This window comes from Micromys minutus (genome assembly GCF_963924665.1).
Source record: "Micromys minutus genome assembly, chromosome: 19".
In the NCBI taxonomy this organism is placed as follows: domain Eukaryota; kingdom Metazoa; phylum Chordata; class Mammalia; order Rodentia; family Muridae; genus Micromys; species Micromys minutus.
Window position 1 is genome coordinate 35,503,654 of NC_137954.1, and position 10,770 is coordinate 35,514,423.

At 51.4% G+C, this 10,770-nt stretch overlaps 1 protein-coding gene across 3 annotated transcripts in view; it reads left to right on the forward strand.

Annotated features, from left to right (window-relative positions):
* The window catches only part of DIS3L2 (DIS3 like 3'-5' exoribonuclease 2), a 311,663-nt gene extending 302,283 nt beyond the window's left edge, over positions 1 to 9,380 (forward strand). For all 3 annotated transcript variants that reach the window (XM_080933037.1, XM_080933039.1, XM_080933038.1), the window contains 7 exons: positions 3,379 to 3,562; positions 4,183 to 4,269; positions 6,314 to 6,461; positions 6,728 to 6,858; positions 6,967 to 7,071; positions 8,134 to 8,235; positions 8,963 to 9,380. In XM_080933037.1, coding sequence (XP_080789163.1) covers positions 3,379 to 3,562; positions 4,183 to 4,269; positions 6,314 to 6,461; positions 6,728 to 6,858; positions 6,967 to 7,071; positions 8,134 to 8,235; positions 8,963 to 9,103 — 898 coding nt within the window. In that variant the 3' untranslated portion in view covers positions 9,104 to 9,380. The remainder of the gene's footprint in view (positions 1 to 3,378; positions 3,563 to 4,182; positions 4,270 to 6,313; positions 6,462 to 6,727; positions 6,859 to 6,966; positions 7,072 to 8,133; positions 8,236 to 8,962) is intronic.
* The last annotated feature ends 1,390 nt before the right edge of the window (positions 9,381 to 10,770 follow it).

Sequence of the window (10,770 nt, forward strand, 5' to 3'; positions counted from 1 at the left end):
ATTTGTCCTGGGATAGTACACGGAATCACTTGAGTTTGGCTGCAAGCTTTTGTATGAAGCTTTGCCCCTCTCCCTATAAGAGAAGAAAGATCAGGTCGATGAGCTCACTTGCCAGAGGCCCCACAGCCAACCAGTTTGCACAGAGCCCTAGCCCAAAGGCAGCTTTGACTAAGAAAGAAACAGCAACTGGGACACCAGGGACCCCCTGGACTTTGGGCCACAATTTATAAACTCTGGGGCTGTTCTTGGATTCTAAGAGGCTTCTGCCACGTCCCAGGACTGGGACTGAAGAGTCTGATGGCCCCCTGCTGATCACTGTGAGAACTGCACAAGGGTAGACAGGTGCCAGCAAGAGGGGCCTTTGCTAGGTGAGAGGAGAGATCTGTGCATCCCTCTGGGGGGTGATTGGCCCCACAGAGAATCTTAAGCTCAGTGGAGTTCAGCCCAGCAGTTCTGGAGTTCCACTGGGAATCAGGGAGCTCCAGGACCAGAATCTGCTGCATCCTTTATGATGCGCACATGCTTGCTCCTTCCCTTCCCCTCTTTGCAGGTGTGAGAGGATTTTAAGGGCAAGGTATGGGAAACTGGTCCCCACAGCCACCCCAGAACACTGAGCTTTATTAACACCCAGAAGTGAGAACTTACTGCTCTGCCATCCTCTTGGTTGGTGACAGGTTTTCAGTTAATGTTTTGCTCTTGCCAAACTGTTGTGAAGAATTCCTGGACTGATATCTTAACTCAGAGGGAGAGAGGAAGGGAAGGACAGATGGACAGAGAGAGGGAGAATGGACAGATGGACAAGGGCTGCTAATGGAAATGGGAACTGCAGGCACTAAGGTGCTTGAGCAAGACCAACCTGTGCACCCAGATTCATGCCAGGTTGTGATCAGAGTTAGACATGCACTTCTTTTCTCGAGGTCTTGGGCAGCTTAAGTGGCTGTGCAGATGTCCAGGGAAGATAAGTAGTAGGGCCATGGTCACTGGAGAAGCTGCTTGCCTGGAGTCTTCTCAGAGTAGCCCCTCCTTCACACCACCTCTCTCTTCTCCCTACATGAGCTCACAAGGAACAAAGCAGAAGATTTCCTGTGGAGCAGGAGTCTGACTCATCCTAAAAGAGTCTCTGACCTGTAGGTTGGGGCATGGAGGAGGATCCCCATCCTGAGCCATTAGCCCAGCCCTGCTCCTGCTTGCCTGCCTGCTTTATCCTCACTGTCCTGGAGCGGGGTCCTGCTGCCACCTGCTGGCCTCACTTATAAACTGCAGTCCTAGCTCAACCCTGGGATTACAAAGAAGAGACTGTGTGCTCTGGTCCACAGAATTCTGAGACTGCAAAAAAAGAGAAAAAAACCTAGAAACATGTCTGACTCCCCCATAGTAATGCCTGTTGAGTATTCAAGTTCACAAATGTCAGAGCATTTGTATAACGGTCTGAGCAGGAACAGACAGCATCCCAGCGTTTTGGAGGCTGAGGCAGAGTGAAGGATTATGATGTATTAGTCATTTGTGTGTTGGATGGGAAGAAAGAAAAGCACCACTGTGTCTTGAACAGTTGATATTCCTGCTTAGTATCTGGCCCAGAACACATGTTCCCTCTGCCTTTGTGCCATCCCAGTGATCAGACGTTAGCATTATCGTACTTTGGGAAGGAAGAATAGGAGAGGTCTGTGATTCACTAGGGGTCCCACAACAAGAGTATAGTAGAACCAGAATTCAAACTGTGTCTCAGAGACTTGATGGTCAGTGATGGTGATTGGCAGGTATTAATAAGCACAAGAAGAGATTGGGTACTGAGACGAAGAGTGGTGATCTAAAAATCTCTGACTACAAACTAGTGGGCAACACAAAGGCTTCTTCTTGAGATGAATCTAGTTAGTCCATGACAGGAGCCAGGTGTGCACAGGTCCCCATGACAGGAGCCAGGTGTGTACAGGTCCCCATGACAGGAGCCAGGTGTGCACAGGTCCCCATGACAGGAGCCAGGTGTGCACAGGTCCCCATGACAGGAGCCAGGTGTGCACAGGTCCCCATGACAGGAGCCAGGTGTGTACAGGTCCCCATGACAGGAGCCAGGTGTGCACAGGTCCCCATGACAGGAGCCAGGTGTGCACAGGTCCCCATGACAGGAGCCAGGTGTGTACAGGTCCCCATAACAGGAGCCAGGTGTGCACAGGTCCCCATGACAGGAGCCAGGTGTGTACAGGCCCTCATGACAGGAGCCAGGTGTGCACAGGTCCCCATGACAGGAGCCAGGCATGCCCAGGCCCTCATGACAGGGGCCAAACATGCCCAGACTCCATCTGGTGTGGCCTTCACTGCTGAGGCGCTCACCTGGCCCTTGTAGGTAAAGTTCTGCAAATAGGCACCTGAATAGAGCAGAGGCAAGCTTCCTCACAGTGGGTCCTGTCTGGGAAAGAACATCCCACTTTTATATGTCTGATTTTCCTTCTAAGAACTTGTCTAGATGACTGGTGTGACCAAGCAACACTGTTCAACCTCCAGTGGGGGTATTTATCCCAGGCTTCTTCAGACACTACAAAACTCTCAGAGCTACTGCAGTGGGAGAAGCCTAAGGCTTGACATGCAGCCTGAGTGTCTCCTCTAAGCTGAATAACATCTCTAATGGCTCTTGCCTTCCCAGGGAGCAAGCTTTTCCCACACAGGACATGCTGACTACAGTAATATCAGGGTGTACACTCCCTTCCTGAAAGGCTTTAATGGTCAACCTACTTATCTCACCAAGGGAGCCCCAAGGGTCAGGGGAGAATAGCATGAGACCTGCCGGCCCAGGATTAAAATACAGGCAACTAACTTCAAGGCTGGTTGATGCTAACTCTGCTTTGCCTGGCTTCCTAGTCTTGGTACACTTCCTCCGTCTTCCAACAGTTTTTGCTTCTTCTCACTAGGACCTTGACATGTTTTCATCTTCCTACTTAGAGCTTTATCCATGTGTATTTACTTACAGTACAGCTACTTACAGTAATTCTAATTACACTGAAGTAGGGAAGAATAGAATGATAGTTCTTACAAGTGAGCCCCAGAGGAAGCCCAGCCAGTCTTTTCACCAGAGATCTTTATTATGCACCATCTCTGGACCAGGCATGACCCAAGAGCATCCCCATTTAGTGGGAAATGGGATAGGAGACACACACACACACAACATTCACAGATCAAAAGTGAAAGCTGTTACCAGAGATTGACTCTGAGAAAACCTGAGCTTGGAGATGAAAGGGAAAGCTAGAAGAACCAGTTTGATCAGGTTGCAGGAAGGTTCATACACTGAGAACTAAGGTGTAAGAGAGCCAGCTGAGCAAAGACCTTGGGACAGAGGCAGTATCACCTGCCCCCAGGGTCCCTCTAGTTACCATCTATCTCCCACAGGCTTGTAGAGGAGTTCATGCTCCTGGCCAACATGGCAGTGGCCCACAAGATCTTCCGCACCTTTCCTGAGCAGGCCCTGCTGCGCCGGCATCCCCCACCACAGACGAAGATGCTCAGTGACCTGGTGGAGTTCTGTGACCAGATGGGGCTGCCCATGGATGTCAGCTCTGCAGGGGCCCTAAATGTGAGTGCTGGTGGGCAGGCAATGGGAAAAGAAAAGGGAAAAAGCTTTTCTTGGAGAAAAGAGATGAAAGCCGAGAAGTTGGGCTGGTGGTGACTTCTCTGCCCCCATGTAGTCTCTCCCAATTTAGCCAGGTCGCCCCTGCAGTGGAGAAGATGGCTTCCACTAGGGGTAGGCTCTATTATCAGGTCTGTACCAAAGGAGGCTACTCAAGGTGTAGCCACTGGCATGGCCTCTAGCAAGGACTGGACTGGTCCTTGCTGAGGTAGGATGACTGGAGGCAAGGAATCTTTCTTAGAGGAAAGCGTTCCACATGCTCCCTTCTCAGAGCTAAGCTTATGTGGCTGCAGAACCAGTGTCCTTGCTCATCACCAAAAGAAGACCTCCCACCATGTTCCAAGATGGAGGTGGGTGTGAAGTGGGCAGAGGAAAATCTTAGGCCCGTTGTATGACACAGACTATGGACCACTGCTCTTGTACCCTGCAGGTAGTCAGCATGACCCATAGCCTGGGACCCCTCTACCTTCCCCAGATTTGGGATTAAAATGGTTAGCAGTAATGAGCCCCAAGCCTGTCCCTAGGCCTGACCGTATCTCATACAGGTTTCTGGGGCTTACTTCTAGAAAAGCCTGACTGAAACATTTGGGGATGACAAGTACTCTCTGGCCCGGAAGGAGGTGCTCACCAACATGTACTCCCGGCCCATGCAGGTAAGGAGGGGCCACACTAGCCCCTGATCCCAGCAGTACCCCTGACTCTGGCTGGCAAGCACCGTGTACATAGCACACGACTGTCTTGCTCTGCTCTGGATAGAGAGGAGCTGAGGAACACTATCTGACAAGAGAAGCTGCAGTCACACCTGGGGTAGGCAATCCCTGAGCTCCAGAAGAAACTGTCCTATGTGCTGAAATTCATGTTCCATCCCTCAAGAGCTGTATGGCCTGTAGCTGCTTGAGACCCCAGGAAAGAGAAAAGGTTTCCACCTTTACTGTAGCTGCAGTCTGGCTAGGAGAATCAGTCTGCTGCAAGCTTAGGCCCATGTCCCCAAGCAAGTGACAGCTCTCCTAGAAGAAGCCTGTCACAGCCCTCCAACCTTCACTGCGGTCTCTGCAGGGCCTAAGCATCCTGGGGATGAGAGCCATCTCAGTAGATTGGCAGGTCAGTTGGAGCTATAGGTACTAATGGGGTCATCTGTGGGCCCCAGCACTTGCCAGGTCAGTGGCAGGCCATTTTTCAAGAGTCAGTCACTCTCAGCAGATTCAATCTGTTCATGAGAGTCAGGTGGCCTCAGCCAGCCACAGCTGATTTATTTCCTGGCTCTACTAGGAATGGAGCCATCAGGGCCATTTGGGGACCTGGCTGCCTGTTCACTGCTCCCAACCTCCACTGCCTGTTCCCTACCCTACCACCCACCTTAGTGCACACAGGATTCTAGGCTGTGCCCTGTGGGGTGCTTCTGCCTCCAGGATTCTGATGTCAAGTGGCAAGTGGCAGGGACAGGGCAGGGCACAGCAACGGTGCAAAAAAGTGATGAGTGAGGACTGGTTCCCAAGAGAGCGGCTGAAACAGGACACTAGAGCTGTCCCAATGGTCTCTAGCCACTGCAGAGAAGCCATTATTGTTGCCCTGCCCAGAGATAACTACACTGACCAAGAAAGAGCCTGTGCCCCTTTTCCTCCTCACCCTAGCCTTTCTGAGGAACTGAGCCACCACTGAAAACAAAGCTAAACATGACTTCTTACTTATGAAGACTATGCCCTCTTTCTCCAGCAACTTGCCCCAGATGTAGCTCAAGATCCAGCAGGAGACTATGCTCTGAATTCTAGGGCTATACATGTACATGGAGTAACCAGAAAAGGCTGTTGTTTGTCCAGGCACTCTGGAGCTTTCAGAGGAGTGAAAAGATTCCAAGGGCTATGGCAGGGCTGAGGCCAGACTTTGTCTAGGTTGTTTGGGGGTTACAGCAGCTCAGTGGTTCCTTTTGCTCAGGTCTCTTAGACCTGTATATCACCTTGGACAGCTGTTCAAAAGCAAACAGATGTCAGCTGGCAAGCTAACAAACTTCCCCATTGGCTGACATATGCTAGGGTATTGTGGAACTTGTACTTCTAGCAGGTGTGACCATCAACCAAGAAAAGATCAGGACCAGAGGGAATAGGGTTGGCTCAACCAGAGGCTGAGGAACTCCTTATGGGCTGTTCTCCCTTGGGGGTTGGCATCTTTTTGTGCTGGCCAGGGACATGCAGCATCCTCAGCCATGTTTTCTTATCTGCAATCATCTTGACCCAGGGCGGCTTCTCAGACCCATCCTAAGGAGAATTGGTTCACAGCAGCTCCTCTGCATCATTCCTGGTAGGGACTCAGCAACCATACCTTAAGGAGGAAGAGCCCTTGCACAGCTGCCCTGGTGACTATTCCCAAGTGCTACAGACAACCCAGCATCCTAAGGGCTCCCAACATCCCATACCCAACAGAGGCATAGCTTTCTGAGCTGTTCAAGCATTGCCCTCAGGGATGGAGCCCTGGCAGTCCTAGACATGACTAGCAGGAAAGGGGTCTGATCACCACCTTTCCTTCATGGCAGCTCTTGAGATCCCCTTAAGTAGAATGATCCTGGCCCTAAGAACCTGGCTGGCTTTGATCAGCTAGCTGCCTAAAGCTTATAGGGGAGGTGTGTATCAACCTTGCCATGGGCCAGGCTTGGGTCTCAGCACCCAGCAGACCCAGCCAGGCTTAGTCCCGCTCTCCCTCCAGATGGCACTGTACTTCTGCTCTGGGATGCTGCAGGACCAGGCGCAGTTCCGGCATTATGCTCTCAACGTTCCCCTCTACACACATTTCACCTCTCCCATCCGCCGCTTTGCTGACGTCATAGTGCACCGCCTCCTGGCTGCTGCTCTGGGTAAGGGACATGACTCTGGCCTGGGAAGACCTTTGCTGGTCAAAAGTTACCCACTCTCAGAATAAATGACCATATTACTATGTTCATGGACATACAAAGGGGCAGAGAAGCCTTAAGTCTGAACACTGTCCATCCACACCCAGATGATGGAAGCTTTAGTAAGACTTAATGCAAGCCTGGGATCATAGTTGACCCCAGAGCCCTTGCCTCAGCACACAACCTTCCTCAGCCCCCACACTAGCAACCCTGGTCACCTTCTCCCCTAGGCTACAGTGAGCAGCCAGACGTGGAGCCCGATACCCTACAGAAGCAAGCTGACCACTGCAACGACCGCCGCATGGCCTCCAAGCGTGTGCAGGAGCTTAGCATTGGCCTCTTCTTCGCAGTTCTAGTAAGGGTGAGTGTCCAGCCTGCCCCTTCTTCCCCTTTTCCCACCTACTATGTGTGGAGTACCAGTGCAGGCCTTCCCTGGAAGGATGCCATGACTACAGCATTGTTCCTACAGGAGAGCGGCCCCCTGGAGTCCGAAGCCATGGTGATGGGTGTCCTGAACCAAGCTTTCGACGTGCTGGTGCTGCGCTTTGGGGTGCAGAAACGCATCTACTGCAACGTGAGTGTCCCTGGTGTGAGTGGGAAGCATGCGCTTACAGGCAAAACCAAACCCTGAAGGACTTAGCGTACCCTATTCCCTGCCAATACCTCACCTGTGTCTATTTCCTTGTTGGGGAAATATGCCCCTGATCCAGAGCAGCCCATGATAGTTGCACAAGCATAGATGGTGGGATTAAAGAGATCCCTGCTGTCCTATTCATGAGTTATGCAGGGCCCACATATCACATCCTTCAGCAGTGAGTTTCACTGGCATGTGGCAATAAAGGGTTTAGACCCCTGACCTCAGGGAGGCCCACCTGGGACAGGACCTCAGGCCAAAGGTCAAGTCTGAACTCTTCTCTAAAATTCCAGGCACTCAGAACATAACCAGGATGGCAGGGGGTGGGACCTGGGATATTCTTAGAGAAATGTGTAGAAGAAAAGGCTAGAGGATGGCCAGCACTTCCCTGAACACTGTGAGGCCTGCCCTGCCTTGGCTTTTTCCTATGGATGACAATTTTCTCAAAGTCCTCTTGGTGCTTTACATAATGTCACTTGGGGGCTTCACTTTAGTTGCTCTGTAGTCACCAAGTGACCCCTGGCTTTGAACTCCTTACATACACTTGGGGAAGTGTGGAGTCCTGCACTGGAAGAGGTGCGGGACTCATAAAAGAAGCACAATAGGAAAGAGCCAAGTGTAGCTGAACCATCAGGCACCTGTGGTTCATGGAGCAGGATGGAAGTTCAGATGCACTCAGCTCTGTAGTTACCTGGCTCTCAGCCAGGCTGTCAGGTAGCTGAGTAAACTTAGCCAGATCGCTTCTCCCCACAGTCATCGCCCTCCCAAATTGTCCTTTGGTCCTGAGTTACCTACAGGTTCTACTTTGGCCAAAGGTGACTTGGTAGAACCTCCTAAAGCTGGCTGAGGTGGACCAGGGATAGGGTGGCCCATGTCTCTGGCCAAGCAGGCATCTGCGGTAAGCCAGCAGGTTCAAAGTTCCCTCCAGCCAATCAGAAATAGGCCAGGGCAGAGGAGGCATCTGAAGCCCGTAGCCTGAGGCTCTGGTGTACACACCCCTAGGCACTGGCCCTGCGATCCTACCACTTCCAGAAGGTGGGGAAGAAGCCAGAGCTCACTCTTATTTGGGAACCTGATGACCTTGAAGAGGAGCCAACACAGCAGGTCAGTCCCCTACTGTGTCCCTGAGCCCACCTTCTGTCTCAGATATGTGCCTCTAGGTTCTCATTTGCCCCTCATTTCTCCCCAGCACTATAGGCTCCCCTGTGGGATTCCAAGTGCCCCAGCCGAGGCCCAAGCTCTAGCTTAGACTGCCAGGTTCTATATGGGAACACACACTAAGGCAGTGGTTCTCAACCTTCCTGATGCAGCAACCTTTAATACCATTCCTCATATCGTGGTGACACCCTCCCCCCACCCCCAGCCATTAAATTATTTTCATTGCTACTTCATAACTATGCTTGCTGCTGTTACAAATCATAATGTAAATATTTTTGGAGACAGAGGCTTGTCAAAGGGTCTCAAACAACAGGCTGAAAACCGCTGCTCTGTAAGTAGAGATAGGTGCTGTTCCTCTCTCCTGAACAGAACTTTTCAGAATTTTTGGAAGGCTGATAAAAGCTTCTTTTCTTTCTCTGTTCCAAAGGCAGGCCCGGCACCAGCCCAGCCCAGCCCAGCCCAGCCCAGTCTTTTCTCTTGGTCCTTGTAAACGGTCACTGAATAACAAATGTCTACAAAGTACCATTAAGCCTACTGGTTTTCCCCAGTTTGACTCCCATTTACAGATAGGCAACAGAGGCTCAGGGAAGTAAGTGAGCCTCAGTGGTCAGCTTGGCTTTGATTGCAGACCCTTACCTGCCCTGTCCTCTCCCTGTTCCTGGCTCTGCTACAGGTCATCACCATCTTCAGCCTGGTGGATGTGGTCCTGCAGGCAGAGGCCACAGCCCTCAAGTACAGTGCTATCCTGAAGCGACCAGACCCTGAGCATTCCCTGGGCCTGGAGAAGGAGTCTGAGGAGGAGCCTGAGGACTGAATGCTAGCCCAAGCCAGGCCTGTGCCTGCCCTACCCTGCTGGCTTTTAGGAATAAGACCTTTTGACACCAAAGGGGATTTTTAATTTGGTTTTTAACAACTCAGGGGTTTGTTTTTATTTTTATTTTTCATTTTATTTTACTTTTGCAGCTAAATTTTTAAATGAACTGGAAGGTTAGGGGTCAGGGCAGGGAATGCTGAGGCCTGGCCAGTGCTTCCCTGAGAAGAGAGAATCCCAGTTCTCCTGGGCAGGCAGCCCCGCTTCTACCAGGCGACCCACTGCCCTTTCCTGCCCAGGAAATGGGGGGTTTCAGCAAATCAGTGTCATGGAATAAAATCAAGTGTGAATTGCTGTCTGTGTGGATGCCACGGGGAAGCATGGCAACCGGGTGGCCTGTGCACTGAGGGCAGGGGGCTCCCTAGGATCCTCCTCACAGCTGAGCTGGGGTCATCAGCTCAGGACCTTCCTGCCAGCTCCAGGGTGATTCACGAGCCATGTGTGGCAGATTGATGCTGCAGCCTCCTTCTAGCTGATTAAAAATGTAATTAGTATGCACAGCAGGGAGCTGCCAGTCACCCTGTGCATGTGGCTATGGCCATCCCTCCCCACCCTTCCTCTCTGTTGCCAGCCCATGGGATGCGGGGAGGTGGGACTACTACTTCTCCCTCTTGTATATCATAGGCCAAAGCTCCCAGTAGCCCTGTTCACAGCTCTGAGGAGATACCTCAATACCTGTAGTTTCATACCTGTAACCTAGCATGAATGTGAAACGGGAACCTTCCAGAAGGCAAGAGGACTTCACACCAAATGCCACCTGATCCAGCCACCTGCTTAGCATCCCAAGTACTGGCAAATCCTACCCTGGTGACCACTGGACAGCCTCTTCCTTAGGGAACTGGACACAACCTATCCTCCTTTCACCAAACTGGAAAAGTATGAATTGGCTTCAAAAGCAGCTAGAATCTAGATGAAAAGCAAAGCAATCAAGGCCCTGTTCCCCAGTGCTGTTCCCTGTGACAGCAGGATTCAGACCCATCTGATAATGGTTATGGTGATTTCCTTCAAAAAAGAGATTCTGTGGAGTCCCCTGGCAGGTTCTTTGCAGTGAGTGACTGACAGCTGCAAGGATATCACAGCCCTAGGTTGGGCTGTTGTCTGATGAGAGCCAAGACACGCCCCACCTGCACGGTGCTCATTGCCTTCTTCAATGCCTTGTCAGCCTCAGACAGCCTTCAGCTGCCCATCCTCCCACCCCTAGGACCTCCTTTCTGCTCCCATTCCCAGACCACACATCTGGATAGGCAGATCAGTGAAGGATGGTAGTTTAGGATCTGCGTAAAGAAGATTCTGGAACTGTCCCAACCCTGGATCTCTAGACTAAAGAAAGGCCCATCCCTCAAATCTGTGAAGCAGCTAGCATCTCTGCTCTGCCAAGCCCAGGCTTCCATTTTCTCCTTTCACTGCCTCCCACAGAACCCTTAAGAAAGCTATGGCTTGAGTACTGGGTTCTCTCAAGACACAGAAGTAGCTGAGACACCACCTCCCCATGAGGAGCAGCTGACCAATCAGTAAGGACAATATTTGCGACATGGACTTGCTTAGGGAGCGTGTGCTGGAGTAGAAGCTTGTACAATAGGCTTGCTTCACCCTCGGGTTAGACATCATGT